Source organism: Zalophus californianus, chromosome 10, assembly GCF_009762305.2.
Source record: "Zalophus californianus isolate mZalCal1 chromosome 10, mZalCal1.pri.v2, whole genome shotgun sequence".
Taxonomy (NCBI): domain Eukaryota; kingdom Metazoa; phylum Chordata; class Mammalia; order Carnivora; family Otariidae; genus Zalophus; species Zalophus californianus.
The window spans coordinates 91,251,890-91,277,939 of NC_045604.1; the positions used below are offsets into that span (position 1 = coordinate 91,251,890).

The 26,050-nt window shown below is 39.6% G+C and overlaps 1 protein-coding gene across 1 annotated transcript in view; it reads right to left on the reverse strand.

The window, feature by feature from the left end:
* Positions 1-26,050, reverse strand: part of LOC113932540 (ATP-binding cassette sub-family A member 3-like) — a 256,540-nt gene that overhangs the window by 95,793 nt on the left and 134,697 nt on the right. Inside the window, 4 exon segments of the mRNA XM_035722222.1 lie at positions 13,864-14,083; positions 15,209-15,413; positions 15,558-15,804; positions 25,607-25,901. Of these exon segments, the coding sequence (XP_035578115.1) occupies positions 13,864-14,083; positions 15,209-15,413; positions 15,558-15,804; positions 25,607-25,901 (967 nt within the window).

Below are 26,050 nucleotides of genomic sequence, written 5' to 3' on the forward strand. Positions count from 1 at the left end.
TGGAGTCTATTTTTGTGTGTGGTGTAAGGAAATGGTCCAGTTTCATTCTTCTGCATGTGGCTGTCCAATTTTCCCAACACCATTTGTTGAAGAGACTGTCTTTTTGCCATTGGACATTCTTTCCTGCTTTGTCAAAAATAAGTTGACCATAGAGTTGAGGGTCCATTTCTGGGCTCTCGATTCTGTTCCATCGATCTATGTGTCTGTTTTTGTGCCAGTACCATACTGTCTTGATGATGACAGCTTTGTAATAGAGCTGGAAATCCGGAATTGTGATGCCGCCAGCTTTGCTTTTCTTTTTCAGTATTCCTCTGGCTATTCTGGGTCTCTTCTGGTTCCATACAAATTTTAGGATTATTTGTTCCATTTCTTTGAAAAAAGTAGATGGTATTTTGATGGGGATTGCATTGAATGTGTAGATTGCTCTAGGTAGCATTGACATCTTCACAATGTTGATTCTCCCAATCCATGAGCATGGAACGTTTTTCCATTTCTTTGTGTCTTCTTCAATTTCTTTCATGAGTATTTTATAGTTTTCTGAGTACAGATCCGTTGCCTCTTTGGTTAGATTTATTCCTAGGTATCTAATGGTTTTGGGTGCAATTGTAAATGGGATAGACTCCTTGATTTGTCTCTCTTCTGTCTTGTTGTTGGTGTATAGGAATGCCACTGGTTTCTGTGCATTGATTTTATAGCCTGCTACTTTCCTGAATTCCTGAATGAGTTCTAGCAGTTTTGGGGTGGAGTCTTTTGGGTTTTCCACATACAGTATCATATCATCTGCAAAGAGTGAGAGTTTGACTTCCTCTTTGCCGATTTGGATGCCTTTGATTTCTTTTTGTTGTCTGATTGCTGTGGCTAGGACTTCTAATACTATGTTGAATAGCAGTGGTGAGAGTGGACATCCCTGCCGCGTTCCTGACCTTAGGGGAAAAGCTCTCAGCCTTTCCCCATTGAGAATGATATTCGCTGTAGGTTTTTCATAGATGGCTTTTATGATATTGAGGTATGTACCCTCTATCCCTATACTCTGAAGAGTTTTGATCAAGAAAGGATGTTGTACTTTGTCAAATGCTTTTTCTGCATCTATTGAGAGGATCCTATGATTCTTGCTCTTTCTTTTGTTAATGTATTGTATCACGTTGATTGATTTGCGGATGTTGAACCAGCCTTGCAGCCCAGGAATAAATCCCACTTGGTCCTGGTGAATAATCCTTTTAATGTACTGTTGGATCCTATTGGCTAGTATTTTGGTGAGAATTTTTGCATCCATGTTCATCAAGGATATTAGTCTGTAATTCTCTTTTTTGATGGGGTCTTTGTCTGGTTTTGGGATCAAGGTAATGGTGGCCTCATAAAATGAGTTTGGAAGTTTCCCTTCCATTTCTATTTTTTGGAACAGTTTCAGGAGAATAGGTATTAATTCTTCTTGAAATGTCTGATAGAATTCCCCTGGGAAGCCATCTGGCCCTGGGCTTTTGTTTCTGGGGAGATTTTTGATGATAGATATTTAGTATCTTTAGTACATAGTATATATTATATACTATACTATATTATACTATATACTATACTATATACATAGTATATATAGTATATATATATATAGTATATATATATTTAGTATATTTAGTACATAGATATTTACAATTGTTAGATCTTCTTGTTTGATAGACCATTTAAGTAGGATATAGTGTCCTTCCTCATCTCTTATTACAGTCTTTGTTTTAAAATCTAGTTTGTCTGATATAAGGATTGCCACCCCAGCTTTCTTTTGGTTTCCATTAGCATGGTAAATGGTTTTCCACCCCCTCACTTTCAATCTGGGGGTGTCTTTGGGTCTAAAATGAGTCTCTTGCAGACAGCATATTGATGGGTCTTGTTTTTTAATCCAATCTGATAGCCTGTGTCTTTTAATTGGGGCATTTAGCCCATTTACATTCAGGGTAACTATTGAAAGGTATGAATTTAGTGCCATTGTATTACCTGTAAGGTGACTGTTAACTGTCTGTTGTCTGTATTTGTTTCTGCTCTTTGCTGCTTTTAGGTTCTCTCTTTGCTTAGAGGACCCCTTTCAATATTTCTTGGAGAGCTGGTTTCGTGTTTGCAAATTCCTTTAGTTTTTGTTTGTTCTGGAAGCTTTTTATCTCTCCTTCTATTTTCAGTGATAGCCTGGCTGGATATAGTATTCTTGGCTGCATATTTTTCTCGTTTAGTGCTCTGAAGATATCTTGCCAGTCCTTTCTGGCCTGTCAGGTCTCTGTGGATAGGTCTGTTGCCAATCTAATGTTTTTACCATGGTAGGTTACATATCTCTTCTCCCGAGCTGCTTTCAGGATTTTCTCTTTGTCTCTGAGACTCGTAAGTTTTACTATTAGATGTCGGGGTGTTGACCTATTATTATTGATTTTGAGAGGGGTTCTCTGTGCCTCCTGGATTTTAATGCCTGTTTCCTTCCCCACATTAGGGAAGTTCTCTGCTATAATTTGCTCCAATATACCTTCTGCCCCTCTCTCTCTCTCTTCTTCTTCTGGGATCCCAATTATTCTAATGTTTCATCTTATCATATCACTTATCTCTCGAATTCTGTCCTCGTGATCCTGTAGTTGTTTCTCTCTCTTTTTCTCAGCCTCTTTATTTTCCATCATTTGGTCTTCTATATCGCTGATTCTCTCTTCTGCCTCATTTATCCTAGCATTTAGTGCCCCCATTTTTGATTGCACCTCATCAATAGCCTTTTTGATTTCGATTTGGTTAGATTTTAGTTCTTTTATTTCTCCAGAAAGAGTTTCTCTAATAACTTCCACGCTTTTTTCAAGCCCAGCTAGTATCTTTAAAGTCATGATTCTGAACTCTAGGTCCGACATCGTACTAATGTCCGTATTGAGTAGGTCCCTGGCTGACGGTACTACCTCTTGTTCTTTTTGCTGAGGTGATTTCTTTCGTCTTGTCATTTTGTCCAGAGGAGAATAGATGAATGAGAGAACAAAATGTTAACAGGTTTACAACGTCCCCAGCAAATATACTCTATACAAATCAGAAAAGACCTGAAACCAGGGGAAAAGAAAGGGAAAGAAAGGAAAAAGAAAGAGAAAAAAAAAAAAGAAAAACAAAAGAAAAACAAAAACAAAACAATACAAAAAAAGCAGAATATGATCAAATATGATCAGGCTAGTGCATAAATCAGTGCCACACACTAGATTTTGGGCGTATTTTGGTCTGTTAGAAAAAAGTGCCTCCTAAAGTTTTAAAGGAAGAAAGACATATATGTACAAAATAAGGGTTGATACAATGAAGGGATGGAAGATGACTGTAAAGATGAAAATTATAAAAGATTTTATAAAAGGACTTGGTAAGATAAGTTGTTTGAAAAAAGAAAGAAGATTTAAGAAAAGAGAAAAAAAAAAAGGAAAAAGGGAGAGAATGTGATCAGGCAGGAGACTAGAACAAAGCCATACACTAGTGATTTAGGGTATATTTTGATCTGTTAGAAGAAACTGTACCTCAAAATTTTAAAGAGAGAACAACTTATATATATATGCCAAAAATAAGGGTAACTACTATGAAGGGATAAAATATGACTCTAAAAATGAAAAATAAAAAATGTTTTTTTTTTTTAAAAAGGGATTGATAAGATGTTGGTTGAAAAAGGGAAAAATAAAAATAAAAAAAAACAGTCAACAAAAATTAACTTTGATGAAATAATGAATCATGGTAAAAAAAAAAAAAAAAAGCCATGAATCTATGTGCAGTATTCCCCTAGCGCTGGAGTTCTCCCATTCTCCTTGATCGATCAACTTGGTCTTGGCTTGCTGGCTGTTTGTGCTGATCTTCTGGGGGAGGGGCCTGTTGCTGTGGTTTCCAAACGTCTTTGCCGGAGGCGGAATTGCCCCGCCCTTGTCGGTCCGGGCTAAGGAAGCTGCTCCGGTTTGCTCTCAGGAGCTTTTGTTCCCTGCAAGCTCTCGGTACAGCTTTGGAGGACCAGGGTGAAAATGGTGGCCTCCCAATCTCCACCTGGAGGAGCTGAGATCTCGGGGCCCCACTCCTCAGTGCGCCCCCAGAGAAAAGCAGTCACTCCCTTGTCCCTGGTCTCCCGCCGCACTCCGTGCTCACCCGGGCTGTGACCGAGCGTTTGTATCTGTGGCACCCGACCCCGTGTGGAGTCTCCAAACCCAGCAGATCCCTGCAGTGCGTTCCCGCACCGCTCCTCCCCGGGAAGGAAGGGGCGTCTCCCCGGATCTGCTGCTTGTTGGGTCCCTGCTGGGGGAGCCGTGCCCCGACTGGGCCGCAGATCACAGTTTATGGCAACCCCGAGCTGAGAGCCCGCGACTCTGCTCCGTATCTGCAGCCGGCTTCCCCGCTCCGATACCTGGGAGCTCTGGCGCACTCAGGCACCCCCGGTCTCTCTGTGACCCCAAGGGTCCTGAGACCACACTGTCCCGGGAGGATTCCACCCCCCGCTTAGCCACTGCAGCGACGTCCCTCTGCCGAGCCAACTTCTAAAAGGTCCGATTTTGTGCTCCGGGGCTCTATCACTTGCCAGAAGCGGCCGGCGGAGGCCCCTCCCCCGCCGTCTATCCTCCCGAATATCGCCTCGGATTCACTTCTCCGCACGCCCTACCTTGCAGTAAGTGGTCGCTTCTCTGTTCAGAGAGTTGTTGCTACTCTCCTCTTCGATCTCCTGTTGAGTTCGTAGGTGTTCAGAATGGTTTGATCCCTATTCAGCTGAATTCCTGAGAACAGACGAAATCTAGGTCTCCTACTCCTCCGCCATCTTGCTCCGCCCCCCCATTTTATTTTTTTTAAAGATTTTGTTTTTAGGGGGAGGCAAAATGGCAGAAGTATAGGGGACCTCATTTCATCTGGTCCCTTGAATTGAACAGCATAACTACTAAACCATTCTGAACACCCATGAATCCAGCCTGAGATATAAGAAAATATACCTGCAACTCTACAAGTAGAAAAGTGACTGCTTTTTGCAAGGTAGGAGGTGCAGATACATGAATCTGAGGGGAGATATTAGAAGATAAACGGAGGGGGGAAGGAGCCTCTGTAAGCTGGCTACCAGAAAGTGATACAGCCCCAGAAGGCAAAATAAGAACCCTTAGAAATCTGCTCCAGTGAGAGACAACCCTGACTGAAAGGGCCTCAGGAGATGAAAAGGGCAGAATTCTAGGTGGGTCCGTGTGGTCTCAGGATTCCAGGAGTCACAGAACTAATGGGGGAGCCTGAGCTGATAGAGTGCCCAAGCAGTGGAGTGGGGAAACTGGTTATGGTCAGTGAGCAAGGAGGGGACTCTCAGCTTGGGTCGCCATAAATCATGAGCTCAGGCTCTCTGCCTGAGCACCATGAAAATGATTGGTATGCACAGACCATCTGCCATCCCCTGGGAGGGGCAAACATGTACACTCACGACTGGGCAACAGCTCTCAGGGCGGTGGCCCTGTAAAGGACAGTAGGGCGACACTCAGCCATTCCCAGGGAGCTGTGGAGCAGGTATGCGCAGGAGCCCACAACCGCTCTCAGCCCCAGGGCACACAAAGGGCAGCAACGTGGGTCCCTCGGGTTCCCCCCAGGAGGACTGCTGTGGACATGCACCGCAGGAGTCTGTGGAGTTTGGCACACACAAAAGTGAAGACTGTTTGTCCCAGAGGGTTTACTCAAGAGTGGGGACCATGATCTTTCAGCTCTGGGGCTGGAGATTGGGGCATGGCCATTTTTATTCTGATCCTCTAAAGAGGCACAGAAAGCTTTCATGGGACAAAAGCCACACAGAGGATCAGCTTACACTGAGCCCAGCCCCCTGGCAAGGGGTGGTACAACTCCACCCAGGCAAAGACCCCTGAGAAGGAGCACAGCAGGTCCCTCCCCAAGAAGACGAGCTGGAAGAGCAGGTGCACAACTATTTTATGGATCCCACAAGACTGTAAAACTCCAGCGCTTTGGGAAAAAAGTATATAGAACTCGAGGTTTTTTTCTCATGATTCATTCATCTTTCAGTCTAAAATTTTCCATTTCTTTTTTTTCTTTTTTCCCGTTTAAACTAGTTTCTTATTTTATCAACTCTTTGTTTTTAAGTCGCTTTTCAACTTTCATTTTTTACATTTACATCTACCTATTTTATAGGTATATGCTTCATTTTTGGCCTTTTCCTACTCTATTCAATTTTATTTTTGTAAATATATAAGTTTTGCTTTCTTTGCAATTTTGGGATTTAGTGTCTTCTAACACACAGACCAAAATTCACTCAGGAACAAGTGGATCACCCTGCTTTGTCCACCTTGTGAAATTATATTCTCTCTCCTCCCTCCCTTTTTTCTCTTTTTTGTTTTGTTTGCTTTTCTGTTTTGGTTTCTGACCACTTTGGATTTGTCTAGTGTGTATTTTGCTTGGGTCGTGGTTGATATTTTTGATTCTGCTCATTTGCTAACCCATTGTTCTCCGGGCAAAATGACTAGAAGGAGGAATTTACAACAAAAGAAAGAACCAGAGGTAATGTTCTCTGCTACAGATCTAATTGATATGGATATAAGTAAAATGTCAGAGATGGAATTCAGAATAACAATTATGAAGTCAATAGCCGGGCTTGAAAAAAAGCATAAAAGACAGTAGAGAATCTCTTAGTGCAGAAATGAGATCTAATCAGGCCAAACTTAAAAATGCTATAACTGAGATGCAGTCTAAATTGGATGCTCCAACAGCTAGGGTGAATGAGGCAGAGGAGAGAGTAAGTGATCTAGAAGACAGACTGATCGAAAGGAAGGAAGTAGAGGGAAAGAGAAAAACAACTAATAGGCCATGAGCTTTGAGAAATTAATGAAATGTATCAATGTCAGAATTATTGGGGTGCCTGGGGGGGGCAAAAGGTATATTTGAGCAAATCATAGCTGAGATCTTCCCTAATCTGGGGAAGGAAACAGGCATTCATATCCAAGAAGTGGAGAGGACCCCTCCCAAAATCAATAAAAATGATCAACACCCTGACATATAATAGTAAAGCTTACAAATTTTAGAGAAAAAGAGAGAATCCTGAGAGCAGCTCAAGACAAGAGTCTCCTTACCTACAGAGGGAGGAACATCAGACTAACATCAGACCTATCCACAGAAACCTGGCAGGCCAGAAAGGGCTGGCATGATATATATTCAGGGTATTAAAAGAGAAGAAAATGCAGCCAAGAATACTTTATCCAGCAAGGCTGTCATTCAGAATGGAAGAAGAGATAAAGAGCTTCCAAGACAGACAGAAACTGAAAGAATATGTGACCACCAAGCCAGCCCTGCAAGAAATATTAAGGGGGATCCTGTAAGTGAAGAGAGACCCAAAGAGTAACATAGACCAGAAAGAAACAGAGACAATCTCCAGAAACAAGGACTTTACAGACAATACAATGGCACTAATCTTTCAATAGTTACTCTGAATGTGAATGGACTAAATGCTCCAATCAAAAGACTCATGGTATCAGATTGGATAAAAAAGTAAGACCCATCAATATGCTCTCTGCAAGAGACTCATTTTAGGCCTGAAGACATCTCCAGACTGAAAGTGAGGGGGTGGAGAACAACGCACCACACTAATGGACCTCAAAAGAAAGCTGGGGTAGCAATCCTCATATCAGACAAATTAGATTTTAAACCAAAGACTGTAATAAGAGATGAAGAGGGACAATATGTCACACTTAAAGGGTCTATCCAACAAGAAGACCTAACAATTGTAAGTATTTTTGCTCCCAACATGGGAGCAGCCAAGTATATAAACCAATTAATAACCAAAGTAAAGAAACACATTGATAATAATACATTAATAGTAGGGGACTTCAACACCCCACTCATGGCAATGGACAGATCATCTAAGCAGAAGATCAAGAAGCAAACAAGGGCTTTGAATGACACTCTGGACCAGATGGACTTCACGGATATATACAGAACATTCCATCCTAAAAAAACACAATACTCATTCTTTTCGCGTGCACATGGAACTTTCTTCAGAATACATCACATATTGGGTCACAAATCAGTTTTTTTTTAAGATTTTATTTTATTTAATTGACAGAGAGAGAGACACACAATGAGAGAGGGAACACAAGCAGGAGGAGTGGGAGAGGGAGAAGCAGGCTTCGCGCTGAGCAGGGAGCCCAGATGTGGGGCTTGATCCCAGGACCCTGGGATCCTGACCTGAGCCAAAGGCAGATGCTTAATGACTGAACCACCCAGGTGCCCCCACAAATCAGGTTTTAACTGATACCAAAAGAATGGGATTATTACCTGAGTATTTTCAGACCACAATGCTTTGAAACTGGAACTCATTCACAAGAGGAAATTTGGAAAGAACTCAAATACATGGAGGCTAAAGAGCATCCTACTAAAGAATGAATGGGTCAACCCAGAAATTAAAGAAGAATTTAAAAAATTCATGGAAACTAATGACAATGAAAATACATCTGTTCAAAACCTTTTGGATACAGCAAAGGCAGTCCTAAGAGGGAAGTACATTGCAATACAAGCCCCTCAAAAATTAGAAAAATCCCAAATACACAAGCTAACCTTACACCTAAAGTAGCTGGAGAAAGAACAACAAATAAGACCTAAACCAAGCAGGAGAAGAGAAATAATAAAGATTGGAGCAGAAACCAATGAACTAGAAACCAGAAGAACAGAACAGATAAACGAAACTAGAAGCTGGTCCTTTGAAAGAATTAATAAGATTGATACACCTCTAGCCAGATTTATCCAAAAGAAAAGAGAAAAGACCCAAATTAATAAAATTATGAATGAAAGGGGAGAGATCATGACTAACACCAAGGAAATGCAGACAATTTTAATTACATATCATGAGCAAGTTATGCCAACAAATTAGGTAATCTGGAAGAAATGGATGCATTTCTGGAGATTTATAAACTACCAAAACTGAAACAGGAAGAAATAGAAAATCTGAACAGACCAATAACCAGCAAGGAAATTGAATCAGTAATCAAAAACCTCCCAAAAAACGAGTCCAGGGCCAGATTGCTTCCCAGGGGATTTCTACCAAACATTTGAAGGAGAAATAATACCTATTCTACTGAAACTGTTTCAAAAAATAGAAATGGAAGGAAAACTTCCAAACTCTTTCTATGAGGCCAGCATTATCTTGATCTCAAAACAAGACAAAGACCCCATCAAAAAGGAAAATTGCAGGGGTGCCTGGGTGGTTCAGTCAGTTAAGCATCTGCCTTTGGCTCAGGCCATGAACCCAGGATCCTGGGATCGAGCCCTGCATCGAGCTCCCTGCTCAGCGGGGGGCTCGCTTCTCCCTCTCCCTCTGCCTGTCTGTCTGCCTGCTTGTGATCTCTCTCTGTCAAATAAATAAATAAATAAATAAATAAATAAATAATCTTTTAAAAAAATAAAAAAAGGAAAACTACAGACTAATATCCCTGATGAACATGGATGCCAAAATTCGCACCAAGATACTAGCCAATAGAATCCAATGCTACATTAAAAGGATTATTTTTAAAAAATAGTTAAAAAATAATAAAAAGATTATTCACCATGGCCAAGTGGCGTTTATTCCTGGGATGCAAGGGTGGTTCAACATTCTCAAATCAATGAACCTGATAGATCACATTAATAAAAGAAAAGACAAGAACCATATGATCCTTTCAACAGATGCAGAAAAAGCATTTGACAAAATACAGCATTCTTTCTTGATTAAAACTCTTCAGAGTGTAGGGATAGAGGGAACATTCCTCAATATCATAAAAACCATCTATGAAAAGCCTACAACGAATATCATTCTCAGTGGGGAAAAACTGAGAGCTTTTCCTTTAAGGTCAGGAACATGACAGGGATACCCACTCTTACCACTGCTGTTCAACATAATACCAGAAGTCCTAGCATCAGTAATCAGACAACAAAAAGAAAGAAAAGGCACTCAAATTAGTAAAGAAGAAGGCAAACTCTCTTCGCAGATGACATGATACCCCATGTGGAAAACCCAAAAGGCTCCACCCCCAAATTACTAGAATTCATATAGCAATTCAACAAGGTGGCAGGATACAAAATCAAAGCACAGAAATCAGTTGGTTTTCTATACACTAACAATGTGACTGTAGAAAGGGAAATGAAGGAATCAATTCCATTTACAATAGCACCAAAATCCATAAGATACCTAGGAATAAACCTAATCAAAGAGGTAAAGGATCTATATTCTAGAAACTACAGAACACTTGTGAAAGAAATGGAGGAAGACACAAAGAGATGGAATATTAGAGATGGAAAAACATTCCATTCTCATGGATTGGAAGAATAAACATTGTAAAAATGTCTATGCTGCCCAGAGCAATCTAAACTTTCAATGCCATCCTTATCAAAATACCACTGGCATTTTTCACAGAGCTGGAACAAACAATCCTAAAATTTGTAGGGAACCAGAAAAGATACCAAATAGCCAGGGGAATGTTGAAAAAGACAAAGAAAGCTCGGGGCATCACAGGACACCTGGGTGGCTCAGCGGTTAAGTGTCTGCCTTTGGCTCAGGTCATGATCCCAGGGTCTTGGGATCGAGTGCCGCATCAGGCTCCTTGCTCAGCGGGAAGCCTGCTTCTCCCTCTCCCACTCCCCCTGCTTGTGTTCCCTCTCTCGCTGTCTGTCTCTCTGTCAAATAAATAAATAAATAAAATCTTAAAAAAACAAACAAAAAAACAAAGCTGGGGCTATCACAATGCCTGACTTCATGCTATATTACAAAGTTGTGATCACCAAGACAGCATGGTATTGACACAAAAACAGACATACAGACCAATGGAACAGAATAGAGAGCCCAGATATGGTCAACTCAATGGTCAACTTATCTTCGACAAATCAGGAAGAAATATCCAATGGAAAAAAGACCGTCTCTTCAATAAATGGTGCTGGGAAAATTGGACAGCAACATACAGAAGAATGAAACTGGACCATTCTCTTACACCATACACAAAGATAAATTCAAAATGGATGAAAGACCTCAATGTGAGACAGGAACCCATCAAAATCCTAGAGGAGAACATAGGCAGTAACCTCTTTGACATTGGCCACAACAACTTCTTTCAGGACACGTCTCCAAAGGCAAGGGAAACAAAAGCAAAAATGAACTATTTGGACTTCATCAAGATAAAAAGCTTCTGCACAGCAAAGGAAACAGTCAACAAAGCTAAAAGGCAACCTATGGAATGGGAGAAGATATTTGCAAATGACATAACAGATAAAGGGCTGGTATCCAAGACCTACAAAGACCTTCTCAAACTCAACACCCAAAAGACCAATAATCCAGTCAAAAAAGGGCAGAAGACAGGAGCAGACACTTCTCCAAAGAAGACATACAAATGGGTAACAGACACATGAAAAAATGCTCCACATCATTTGTCATCAGGGAAATACAAATCAAAACCACAACGAGATACCACATTAGGCCAGTTAGAATGGCTGAAATTAATAACACAGAGAACAACAAATGTTGGTGAGGATATGGAGAAAGGGGAATGCTCTTACACTGTTGGTGGGAATGCAAGCTGGTACAGCCACTCTGGAAAACAATATGGAGGTTCCTTAAGAAGTTAAAATAGAGCTACCCTATGACCCAGCAATTGTATTCCTGGGTATTTACCCCAAAGATATAGATGAAGTGAAAAGAAGGGGCACATGCACCCCAATGTTCATAGCAGCAATGTCCACAATAGCCAAACTGTGGAAGGAGTCAAGATGTCCTTCAAGAGATGAATGGATAAAGAAGATGTGGCTTATATATACAATGGAATATTACTCAGCCATCAGAGAGGATGAATACCTAACATTTACTTCAACATGGATGGAACTGGAGGGTGTTATGCTAAATGAAAGAAGTCAATCAGAGAATGACAATTATCATATGGTTTCACTCATATGTGGAACATAAGAAATAGGGCAGAGGATCATAGGAGAAGGGAGGGAAAAGTGAATGGGAAGAAATCAGAGAGGGAGATAAACCATGAGAGACTCTCAACTCTGGGAAACAAACAGGGTTTGTGGAAGGGGCGGTGGATGGGGGGTGGGGTTATTTGGGTGATGGGCATTAAGGAGAGCACAAGATGTGATGAGCACTGGGTGTTATACACACTACATCTGAAACTAATGATGTACTATATTTGGCTAATTGAATTTAAATTAAAAAAATAAAAAATTTAAAAAGTAAAAAAAGTTATTTTTATTTCATTATTTGAGGGGGAGAGAAAGAGAGAGAGAGCACGCGAGTGTGAACACGAGCTGGGGGAGAGACAGAGGGACAAGCAGATTCTAGGCTGAGCTGGGAGCCTGATACAGGGCTTGATCCCAGGACTCTGGGATCATGACCTGAACTGAAGGCATAGGCTTAACCAACTGAGCCACCCAGACACCCTGACAAATTTTATTTTAATCCAAGAAGTAAACCAACATGTCCATGAAAGCACACTTGAAGAGAAGAGTCTTCATAATTAGATACTGGAATTCAGAAAACCCATAGTATCTGGGTTTTAGATAAAGCAAAATCAGTACCTCTTGTGCTCCAGGTGGTAGGAAATACTGATTATTCTGAATTAAGATACTACACTATGGCCAGACAATAAAGTCTCAGAAATGAATATAATGATGAAGATTAACATTACTACTCCACTCTTACTTTCTGTTAGGAAAATCTGAGGATTTATAGTCTGGCAGTCTATAGGGAAGAGGATTCACTGAGGGAGAAGGGATGGACAACCTGCTATGAGAAACGACCTTCGGTTCCACCTGGTGTCAGGGCAAATAAGTCAATGTTGTGCAAGAGTCCAAAGGTTTAAGTTACTAGTAGAGGAAAAAATTAGAAAAGAAATACATGCAAGACAGAATGGGTAACAGGTCAATTAATAGGGCAGACCACTGGAAGAACCTATAGGTAGAATAAAAGTGATTGACAATAGTATCATTTCAGAGAATGAGCATGAATGTATAACTTCTACTTGAGTTTTAGCCTACGATTCAGGGGCTCAAGGCTTCCCTACGTGGCATAATACTACTCTTTGGAGAGGTGTGCAAAAGAATAAAAAAGTTATTTCTGGTTCACAAACTAAATTTCATTTTGTGGAAGTCCAAGGCATAAAGGTAGGGAATGAGTCTGGAAGCCTCTTTTGGTGGGGTTCTGCCAGTTAAGGCAGAGTTGACTAGATGAATACAGTTCAAAATTCATGTTTACAAGAAATTAAAAACGGAATGTTCTAAAAACAAACAAATTCTATTTGTGATAATCACCAGCAGGGTCCACCTTTCTTTAAATTTCATAATCAGAGAAGGAAGATGGGGAAAACCTACTCCTGGAATCCTGCTGAAACCAGGCCTGAAAGGCATAAAATGGTTAATGATGACTACATTTGTTGCATATTTTATTATTTTCTTCTGAAGAAAATTCTCCTTAGGAAGTTCAAGATTATGTGCTTCATTAAATTAGGGAAGAGTCATACCAGAAGACCTTCCACTCTCCGGTCTCCCCACCTTGGTCCAAAGTGCTAAAGATGGTAAAAACTGAAGAATCATGTCTCAAGGTGGAGGTGGGGGGGATCTGCATACTCATAATCTCTTACTCTTCTAACTCTTTCTTTCATGAGGCTAGAGTGATACGGAGTCCAGATCCTTTAAATGACTTAAATTCTTTTTCTTTCTTCCTTTCTCTTCTCTATTTCCTCCCTCCCTTCTCTCATTCAAACTCTATCTCTCACATACCCACTTGATAAATATTTGCTGATTTCCAAAAAGCACAGGAAAGTAAGTACTTAGCAATTAATATTTTTATCCTCAAGCTCTTTCATCCTCATTTATTCAATGTATTTCCTTGAGAAAGGGAAAATTGTATGAAGTCCTTACCATACTGTTGTCTTATGATGTAAATGCTGATACTGAAAATAGTTGAAAAGTAATTAAAGAGGGTGAGCTTGATGTAGGCAGCAGTACTACTAGAAAACAGGAAGCTTCCAAGATACATGAGAGGTACAGCAGACCAACCATACAGCATAAAGATCATCATTGTGTCCAGAAAGTTGTAATCTGCAACAAATGCATCCAATCTGCAGTATTGGAACACTCCCTGAGACACAGAGTGCTGAGGTAAGTGCAAGGTGAAGGACACTGTGCAATAAGAAGTCAAGCCAGAATACTTAGAAAACAGCAAGCCCTGCCTTCATTAGAAGATAGAACTATTCATTACTTCAATCACTTTACCCATTAAAAAAAAGAAAAGCCTTAGCTTATGAGCCTAAACTATTTCTTCCCCAGTACCTCTTGTACAGAAAGAAATTTTACCTGTTTTTTTTTTAAAGTGTTATTTGTTTGAGAGAGAAAGAGAGTGCACACACAAATGGGGGTGTGGGTGTGGAGGGGCAGTGGGAGAGGGAGAAGTAGGCTCCCCACTGAGCAGGGAGCCCAATGCGGGGCTCCATCCCAGGACCTGGGATCATGACCTGAGCTGAAGGCAGATGTTTAACTGACTGAGCTACCCAGGCGCCCCAGAACTTTACCTCTTTTATCCATGTGCTCACCCCTTGAAACTATATAGCTTTACCTCTCCCTCACCCTCAAATATGCATCTAAAACAAAAGAAGTTGCAAAGTTCACCAATGAGCAAAATCATTACATTCAAAGATGTTATACCATCCTTGCTTGCTCTTTATAGCACATCCTCAGTGTCTAGAATTGGCTGTCCAAGTAAAAACTAGTTCTGTTTTGCAGACCCAGCCAACTTGGATTTGGGGTATGAACGTGGTGGAATGGGAGTGGGGTTTGTGTGTGCTGGTGGTGAATAGTAACAGGAAATCTGACTTAAGACACAATTCTAAACTCTGTGCTGCTGTCCAATTTACCAGAGGGCTCAGCATTGGGAATTAGTGAGCAGTGGCTTATCTATATGAGTAGTGAGGGAAAAGTGACAAGTGATAGTCCTTATTTCTTTAGTTTTTGGGACAAGGCATAATGCTGAGCAATTACATGGGAAGACAACTAAAAAGAGACTTTTCAAAGAAATATGTTTTCTCCAATTGAAAAATATGAGGAAGAACATTTCCATAATGAGGTTTCCACAATATATTCTCTGGCATAATAAGCCAAAGTAATTTCAAATTTCTTTACAAGTTTTATTTTAGGATACAAATTACTGAATAGGAATTTCCTGTGGTTGACATAGAATAAGCCTTCATGCAGCGTCAGTAACACTCACCAGTAGTAAGCAGCAGAGAATGGAGAAGTAGATGAGATCCCACAGAAAAGCAGACAGCCAGTAAGTAAGTACAGAGACCCCACTCACAAACTGGATGTGCTTTGTCCTAGTGGTTCTCTCAGTCACTGTCTGAAGGCAAAAGCTACCGACCACAACAGCCATGCCAAAAGCCAAATTTACTACTATTTGTAATCCATTTGTAGGCCTACAGAGGATGAAATAAATGATGAAAGAAATTATGAAATATAAGTAGAAAATGATGATTTAATAGCTATTTTTAAATGCATATGGCCAGATAGCAAGGGATATATTTAGGATCAATTCCAGTAAAGTGGAAAATCATACATACATTATGTTATGATCATAAAGAGGGAGAGGTTGAGGCTTGTTGGAGACTTTGATGGAAGCATTGGGGCCAGAAAGTGACATAAAAAGAACGTTGTCTAACACTGCCAGTGATGTTGCCGCTGAATGGTATGCCTCATTATTGAACAAAACAGTAAATACTGTTTTGTTATTCTCAACCTCAATGGAGAGTGCAGTAATGGAGAAGTCATGAAACTCTTTGTTTTCCATTATATGTTTTGTTACCTTACCTAGGATAAAGAAAGAAATTGATCAGTGAGTCAACGTGTAATAAATCACCTATTACTTAAGTTGGAGAGGAAAGAAAAATATTTTTCTTTTTGTCTCTTCCCTTTCCAGCTTCCCACAATGGCTATTTCAAATCTTTGTTTCTCCTCAAGAATTCCACTCCATCACTAATCCCTACAATAATCTCACCACATAGTCTTTAACTTTGAAAAAACAAATTATTAAGAATGTCTTGCGCTATTCTTGTCTAAAACAAACATGGCTTATTTTCTCAAAGTTATTTTGGTTATTCTAGGTCATTTGCATTTTCATATACATTTTAAAATTGGCTTGCCATTTCTGCAAAAATTCTTCTGGTATTTTGATAAGAATTGCATTGAATCTATAGGATCACTTTGGAGAGAACTGCTATCCTAACAATATTCAGTCTTATTATTATTATTTTTTAATATTTTATTTATTTGAGAGAGAGAGAGAAAGAGAGAATGAGTGGGGGGGAGGGGCAGAGGAGGAAGGAGAGTCAGAGGGAGAAGGAGAAGCAGGCTCCCTGCTGAACAAGGAGCCCGACAATGGTCCCAATCCCAGAACCCCGGGTCATGACCTGAGCCGAAGGCAGATGCTTAACCAACTGAGCCACCCAGGAGCTCCCAGTCTTACTCTTTTTGATGCTATTATGATTTGTGGTAACTTGTGTTTTTCCCCCATAGGATTGTGTCCATTTCACCTAAGTTGGATTTAAAAAATTCCAGTTTAAAAAGTTCTGCCTTTTTATTGGAGTGTTTACTCCATTTACATTTAATGTAATTACTGATATGCTAAGATTTATATCTGCCATTTTGCTATTTCTTTTGTTTTTTTGCACTTTATTTATTTTTATTTTTATTATGTTTAATTAGCCAATATATTGCTATTTATCTTCTATGTCCTATCTCCTTTTTGTTCCTATTTTCCTACTACTGTAATTTTATGTTAAACATATTTTGTACTGTACCAGTTAAGTTCCTTTGTTGTTGTTGTTTTACTTTTTTTTTTAAGTTTATTTTCTCAGTGGTTGCTCTGGGGATTACAATATAAACCCTAACTTAAGTAGCTCAGATAGACACCAATGTACTTCTGATACTGTACAGAAATTTTGCTCCAATACAGTTCCCTTCCCTCCTCCCTCCTTTGTGCTATTATCATAATATAAATTACACTTTTATATATTATAAGCCCATTAACACAGTTTCTTAACTACTATTTTATGCAATTGTCTTTTTTTTTAAAGATATTATTTATTTATTTGACAGAGACAGCGAGAGAGGGAACACAAGCAGGGGAGTGGGAGAGGAAAGCAGGCTTCCCGCCAAGTAGGGAGCCTGATGTGGGGCTTGATCCCAGGACCCTGGGATCATGACCTGAGCTGAAGGCAGACACTTAACGACTGAGCCACCCAGGCACCCCTATGCAATTGTCTTTTAAAGAATTTAGAAAAAAGTAGTTAATATATATGTCTATACTTCTTTCATATTTATCTATGTAATTATCTTTGCCAGTGCTCTTATTTCTTTGTATGGGTTGAAGTTACTGTCTAGTGTCATTTTATTTCAGTCTTAAGAAATCCCTTTAGTATTTCTTAGAGGGAAGGTCTAACGGTGATTAATTCTCTTGGTCTTTGTTTATCTGGGAATGTCCATATTTCTTCATTTTGAGGGAGAAATGTGCTGGATATAATATTCTTGGCTGACAATTCTTTCTTTCAGCACTTTTTTGTCATCCCACTGTCTTCTGGCCTTCTGGCCATCCCACTGATTTCTGACAAAAAGTCAGCCGTTAATATTATTGATAATTCCCTAATAAATCATCTCTCTTCTGCTTTTAAGATTTTCTCTTTCTTTCATTTTCACTACTTTGATTATAATGTGTCTAAGTGTAGATATCTTTGAGTTCATCATACTTAGAACTTATTGAGCTTCTTGTATGTAAAGATTAACGTTTTTTCTCAAATTTGAGAAGTTTTCAGCCATTTTTTCCTTAAATTATTATTATTACTTTTTGCCCCTTTATCATTCTCCTCGCCTTCTGGCACTCCCATTATGTATATATTGGCATGCTTGCTATTGTTCCATATTTCCCCTCCCCCACTTTTTTCTTCTTTCTGTTCCACAGAAAGATAATCTTTACTGACCTTTACTGACCTACCTTCAATATAGCTGGTTCATTTTTTGACAATTCAAGTCTGTTGTTGAACCCCTCTGGTGAACTTTTAATTTCAGTCATGCTTTTCTTTTTGTTTTTCTAATTGTTTTTCTTTTTAAGAGTTTTTATTTTTAACTCCAGTTAGTTAGCATACAGTGTAATATTAGTTTCAAATGTACAAATAGTAATTCAACACTTCCATACCCCACCCAGTGCTCATCATGTTAAGTGGATTCCTTAATCACCATCACCTATTTAACCTATCCCCCATACCCCACCCCTCTTGGGTGAACGAACAATTTGTTCTCTGTAATTAAGAGTCTGTTTCTTGATTTCTTTCTTATTTTTTTCCCTTTGCTTGTTTGTTTTGTTTCTTAAATTCCACATATGAGTGAAATCATATGGTATTTTTCTTTTATTTCTTTTCATTGTTTGACTGCTGAGGCTAGGACTTCCAGTACTATGTTGCATAAAAATGGTGAGAGTGGACATCTTTGTTCCTGATCTTAGGAGAAAAGCTCTCAGTTTTGCCCCACTGAGCATGATGTTAGATGTGCATTTTTCATATATGGCCTTTATTTATGTTGAGGTAATTTCCCTCTAAACTTAGTTTCTTGAGGTTTTTATCATGAATGGATGCTGTACTTTGTCAAATGCTTTTCCTGCATGTATTGAAATGATCATATGGTTCTTATCTTTTCTCCTATTGATGTGATGTATCACATTAATTGATTTGTGAATGTTAAACCACCCTTGCAACCCAGGAACAGATCCCACTTTATTGTGGTGAATGATTTTTTTTTTTTACTGTATTGTTGGATTCAGTTTGCTAGTACTTTGTTGAGGATTTTTGCATCTGTGTTAATCAGTGATATTGGCCTGTACTCTTTTTTAGTGGTGCCTTTAGTGGTTTTGGTATCAGGGTAATGCTGGAGTCATATAATGAATTGGAAGTTTTCCTTCTTTTTCTACTTATTAACTCTTTGTGTGTGTGTGTGTGTGTGTGTGTGTGTGTGTGTATTGCTGTGGGACTTTTACTGGGAAAGATAAAAGTACTTAGAAAGGTGGGCCAAACAATTGGGCCAAACATCCCTCCTTCCCAAACATGTTTGTTGTCCAAAAATTAAAATAATGACCTATGGAGAGAAGAGTTGAGATAATGATTGAATGTTATAGGGAGGAAACACAGAACATGTGTCAGTGAATAGACTAGGCCTGCACTGAGAGGGCCACGAAAACAGTGGTTGCACAAAGAATGTGAGAACACATCTCTGAATTGTCCATGGATGAATGTGTATACATATATACATTTAAATTTTTTCTCTTTTTCATCTCTCCCTTTTTCCTCCATTCTGCTCACCATAGTCCCACTTCCTTTTTCCATAGGAGGGGAAAGAAAAGGGAGCTAAACAAACCATCACCAAATTGTAACCAGACTCACATTTATCAGGTTTTCAATTTTCTGAGCTAATAAATGATCCTTTTAAGTGTTCACTGAGTGCCTAGGAGAATTCTCCATTTGTTTTAAGATGTACCATATGACTGGGTTATTCTTTACACTTCAGGTCAACTATGTTCTTTCACTTCACAGCCTTAAGTCTGTCATGTCAATTAAATCAGATCATCATATGGCAATGATAACCACCTGCTACTTTAACAAATCTGGAGCCTTCTGTTAGACATCACTGGTTTTTGTGTTATCCCTCATGAAAACTTCTAGGTCAGCTGCTTTCAAAGTATAATCCTTGGTGAGGTTTGTTCTAGCTGGATATATTTCTCCTAGACCTTGAACTCCCAGCTGTACACTTTCTATGTGGTTGTTGTAGAGTTTGAGTTTGCCATTCTGTAGATGCCATCTGGCTACTTTTGCAATAAGCCTTGCATGGTTTGGACATAGTTCCTTTTCTGAAAACATTCATTGTCTTTGTTCTTCTTTTCCAAAAGGAGGTGTTTATATAGGCCAACTGATTTACTCCTTCCAGAGTTTATCTGACTCTTGACAGTTCTTGGGTACAGTTGGGGTTTAGTGATTTAGGTGACCAGAAACCTTTTAATTTTCTATGTTCAGCAAACTTAATGCATAGTATTTTGCCAACAATCCAGGTATCCAGTGACAGCTGTCAATTGTTGACTAGACTTGAGAAGTTTACAGCTGAAGATTTCTCTCACTGAACAGATGATTGCCTCATAAGTTCAAGGTCATACAAGGCTTATTTGATTTTTTAAAGTTTTATTTAAGTTGCAGTTAATTAACATACAGTGTAATACTAGTTTTAGGTGTATAATTTAGTGATTTAACACTTGATACAATAGTTGGTGCTCATCACAACAAGAGCACTCAATTTCCAACACCTATTTAGACCATAGCCCTATCCACATCCCCTCTGATAACCACCAGTTTGTTTTCTATAGTTAAGAGTCTGCTTCTTAGAGAAAGTCAATTATCATATGGTTTCACTTATTTGTGGAACATAAGGAATAGCATGGAGGACATTAGGAGAAGGAAGGAAAAAATGAAAGGGGGGAATCAGAAGGGGAGATGAACCATGAGAGACTATGGACTCTGAGAAACAAACTGAGGGTTTTAGTGTGGAGGGGGGTGGGGGGATGGGTTAGCCCAGTGATGGGTATTAAGGAGGGCACGTACTGCATGGAGCACTGGGTGTTATACGAAAACAATGAACCGTGGATCACTACATCAGAAACTAATGATGTATTGTGTGGTGACTAACATAATAACAATAATAATTATAAAAAAAGAGTCTGCTTCTTGAGAGCCCAGATGTCCATCGACAGATGAAAGGATAAAGAAGATGTGGAATATTACTTAGCCATCAAAAGAATGAAATCTTGCCATTTACAACAAAGTGGATGGAACTAGAGGGTATTATGCTAAATGAAATAAGGCGGTCAGAGAAAGACAAATATATGATTGCACTCATATGTAGAACTTAAGAAACAAAATGGATCAACACAGGATAAGGGAGGGAAAAATAAGACAAAAACAGAGAGTGAGACAAACCCTAGGAGATTCCAACTATAGGAAACAAACTGAGGGTTGCTGGAGGGGAGGAGAGTAGAGGTATAGGGTAACTGGGTGATGGGCATTAAGGACGGCACTTGATGGAATGAGCACTGGGTGTTATATGCAACTGATGAATCACTAAATTCTATCTCTGAAACTAATGGTATACTATATGTTAATTAAATTGAATTTTTAAAAAAGAGTCTGTTTCTTGGTTTGCCTCTTTTTCCCTAAGCTCATTCGTTTTCTTAAATTCCATATATGAGTGAAATCACATGGTATTTGTTTTCCTCTGAATTATTTCACTTAGCATTATACACTAGCTTCATCCATGTTATTGCAAATGTCAAGATTTCATTATATTCTATTCCACTCTTTTCTCAAGTCCAGTGAGTATCTTTATGATCATTGCTTTAAATTCTCTATGAGGCATGATATGTATGTTTGTTTTGCTTATATATCTGTCTGTGGCCTTGTCCTGTTCTTTCATTTGGGATAAATTTCTCTATCTCTTCATTTTGTCTGCTTCTGTCTCTTTCTTTGTGTTAAGAAAGTCAGCTGTATCTTCTGCTCCTGAGAATAGTCACTTTATGAAGAAGCAGTCCTGGAGTGCCTTGCAGTGCAGTGTCCTCTGTTCGCCAGAAACTAGCACTTCAAAAGAGTATCTATGTATGTTGCTTAGACCCTATTGTTGTGTTTGAGTCACTTTTCCTTTCAGTGTAGTCATCTGCACTGACTCTCTGTCTGCTATGGGCTGTACTTATTCTCTGGGGTGTTAGTGGGATCCAAGGAGGCTGGCTCTGAGGGGGGTGTGCCAGCTGGGGAATTGGGAGAAAAGTGACAGTATTTGGAAAATTTGTGCTGGGCCACTAGTCCTATGCTGGATCTCCTGAAGCACTGTGGCAGCTGGGGGCTGCATACCAGGGCTGCTGGGGCTGAGGCTGGGCTAGACTGGGCCTGGCCGTGCTGGCAGCTGCATGTGGCATGTGTCTGTGGCTGGAGGCACATGGCTGGGCACTGTTACACATGTGTGTGGCATGCTGCAACAGCAGTGTACCCAGCAGCTGGTCGGAGTGCACACATGGTTTTAATACAATTTGCCTTGACCCCAGAGCCTAGGCTAGGAAGTCTTCAGGAGAACTCAGGGTGTGGTGCACTGCTAGCCCGTAAGGTAGCAAATGTCTGTGCAGCCCCCTGACTCTCTCAGGTGGCTCTTTGTTCATGCTGGGGGGCAAGGGAGAAAACAGAGCCTGTCAGTTCCCTCATTTTTGAAGTTCTCCAACACACTCCAAAATCAGTATGAACAGATCTGTCTCCTGTTTGCCCCCAGTGCTGTGTAAACTGACATTTTTATGTTGCCCCTCTGTGTAGGTTGCTGTCTCTTTAAGGGTGACGACCAAGGTATGACTCATCCTTCTAGCTCACCCAGTGTTTAGTCAACAGACTTTTAAAGTACCACTGCAAGTACCACTGTTTTCATAAACTCATGGAATTCAGCCCCTCTGGTTTTTAAAGCCAAATGTTATGGGAGTAGTCTTCCCCATGTGAGTACCCCGGTGTGAGGGTTCTGTGCCCTCTCTGCCCTTACAGTTCCCTCCCTGTTGCAGGCAGCCTTCCTCTGCCTTTCTGACCTTTCTAACCCTTCAGTTGTAGCTTCTCTATATTTAGTTGTGCAGTTTGTTCTGCCAGTCTTTGGATCACTCTCTGGTTTGTTGACTTGGATGTGGACAATATCTAGCTAAAAATGTGGGATGGCATCCTCCTACTCCACCATCTTTCTTCCACTTTTTTTTTCCTCTCAGTCATGCTTTTCAACTACAAAATCTGTTTATTTTTTAAAAAAATTATTTGTTTATTCATATTCTCTTTGTGGAGACATAGTTAATATACTTTCCTTTAATTCTTTAAACATATTTCCTTTGGTATTTTAAAAGTATTTGTAGTAGCTGATTTAAAGTCTTTGTCTATTAAGTTCAACATCTGGCCTCCCTCAAGGACATCTACTGGCTTCAGTCCCCAGCCCCCCTCATGTTTGGGTCATATGGTTTTCTTTCTGTAGTTTTCTTTCTTTCTTTTTTTTTTTTTTAAAGATTTTATTTATTTATTTGAGAGAGAGAGAGAATGATAGATAGAGAGCATGAGAGGGAAGAGGGTCAGAGGGAGAAGCAGACTCCCTGCCGAGCAGGGAGCCCGATGTGGGACTCGATACCGGGGCTCCAGGATCATGACCTGAGCCAAAGGCAGTCGCCCAACCAACTGAGCCACCCAGGCACTCCTTTCTGTAGTTTTCTGGGACTGGCATAAGAAAGTACCACAGAATGAGTGGCATAAATAACAGAAATTTATTTGCCCTGAGTTCTAGAGGCTAGAAGTTCAAGTCAAGGTGTCAGCAAGGTTGGTTTCTTCTGAAGGCCTTTCTCCTTGGTTTGTAGATGGCTGTCTTCTCCTATGTCTTCACATGGTCTTTCTTCTGAGTATGCATGTCTTTGTCCTAATCTCCTTTCGTTAAAAGGATACCAGTCATATTGGATTAGGGCCCACCCTAGTGACCTAAGTAAGTCTTATACTTAATTACTTTTGACAGAAACTATATCCAAATATAGTCACATTCTAAGGTACTGGGGGGTAGGACTTCATTTTATGAATTTTGAGGGGACAGAATTCAGCCCATAATTCTTTCCTTTCTCTGTTATTGTTGTTGTGGAAACTAGACATTTAAGATAAGTAGTTTAACAACTTTGGTATCTGAACTCCCCTCCCCATCTCTCTCTCTCTCTCTCTTTTTAAAGATTTTATTTATTTATTTGAGAGAGAGAATGAGAGACAGAGAGCACAAGAGGGAAGAGGGTCAGAGGGAGAAGCAGATGCCCTGCTGAGCAGGGAGCCTGATGTGGGACTTGATCCCGGGACCCCAGGATCATAACCTGAGCTGAAGGCAGTCGCTTAAACAACTGAGCCACCCAGGCACCCTCCCCTCCCCATCTCTTGTTTCCTGTTACTGCCTTTTCATTTTTTTTCAACTTGTTGCTGCTCATTTGGTTAGTGACTTATGTGGACTAATTCTGTAGATTCTGCATCCTCTACAGTGTGCAGCCCCTTATTTCTCTGACAGGCTTAAAAAATTCTGGCTTTTATTTTTTTAAAACCAGTTCCTAGGAGTCATCCCTGGGTCAGTATAATTTAGTAATCAGCTAAAAGATTTCTTTAAATACCTAGAACCAGTAAGTCTTCCATTATTTGCCAAGGGAATCTGTGTTCAGCTTCAACTTTTACTTCTTGTTTGACCAGGTCTCAACATCAACTAGAGCTTTCTGACTGGTGTCTTCTTTCCTAGGTCATTTCTGGTCATACACACTACCATTCTGAGCCTTCTATATCCTCAGGAACATCAGAACTTTTCAAAGTTCATTTTGGTTATCTAGCTCTCCAGGTATGCCTTCAAAATTAATTTGTGGCCAGGCTCTTGTTTGGCTCAACTGAAATCACAGCCTTAGCCAACTGTGATGATGTTACCAGCAGATTGCTACTGTTTTGATTAATGCCCTGTTGATAGAGCTTTTTCCGAAAAAGCTGAGCCCTGATTCAAATCCAATAGGAACAATCCCCTGGGAATGGAGTTTTTCAAGGACCTATTATTTTAGTTAAATTATTGACAGTGCTCTAGAGATGGGGCTTTTAACACAGCTCTAAATAGATCAGTTCTTTCAATCAACTTCAAGGCTTTTCATGGCTACCATTTCACTGAGCTGAGGAGGGAGAGTGATAGGAATAGTTCTAAGTTAAAATGCCACAGACATTACTCTTTTTATAGAGGTTTGGTAGTTTGGAATAGACACCTGTTAGTTTGTTCTGTACTTTTGGTTAATTTCCAGTGTTCTTAATTGGCTGATTCATAAAACTGTTTTCCAAGTATCTTTGCTGCTTTTGTGAGAGAAGGAGTTCATTCCATCATACCAAAAAATTCAAATTTTCCATTCACTAGGTTTTAGGGTAATTTGCTACAAAGGAATAGATAACAAATAAGCTACATAAAAGGGTTGCTTTTATCATTAAGAAAGATAATGCAGAGGAAGTGTTTAGTATGGTTTTTACCAAAGGTAAGCATTGAACAAATTAAATATAACTATTAATACTACTTTCTAAAAATTAGTTCTGAGGAGTCAATCTATTAAGTCTTCTGCCACTTGTTTTTTAAAAGATGAACATAGAAGACTGAAGGGCAAACTTCAGCTCTTGGAATCAACATTTCACCTTGAGAGCTAGAGAAACATTTCTGTATCTTGATCAGAATAAAAATTTTGTGCTAAATTTCACAGCAATATAGTATTTGGGCTCTTTAACTCATCCTCCAAAAGGTGATGTGATTAGCTGAAAGACAACTTACAGCCAAATGTCTCCATTAGTTATTAACTTTTGTGGCCAGTTGTCTTGAAGTATACTTTTTGTTTTTTGCCTCTGATTTAGCTGTCTCTAAGATACTGGTAATTAGTAGGAAAAGAAAGAAATGGGTAGCTAAATAGCATAATTAAGTCCCTTCTTTTTAAGTAATACAAATGGGTCTTCATATAGCAGCAGTCTCTTTTATTCCTTATGGGTCTTACCTTGCACTTCCCAAAGTTCTTGATTCTTACGTTTTAGAAAAATCTTAAGATTATTTATGAAATTCAGAGCCAAATCAGAATTCCCTGAAATTGAGTAAGGCACAATTGTTTGACCATATTGACTCAAGTCCAGTTCTCTCATGGGTAGGTCAAGATGTGAGTGTGCAGTTCTTAAAAGATACAAAGTGAAAACCAAAATTACTGATATCTGTAGCAACATCAACTTCCAATTGCGCCAAGTGAATAGTGCTCTCTTTATAAACATGGAATGAAATTGCTGGCAGTAGAGTGAAAACTAAAAAGAGGAGAGAAACACAGCATTACAATGGGTGGTGACCCAAGTAGGAAATTCATAGTGAAACCCGTTAATATAAATGCTCCAAATTTCTATCACACTAGATATACACATGCAATACAAATATATCCTTGAGGCCAAGAAAATAA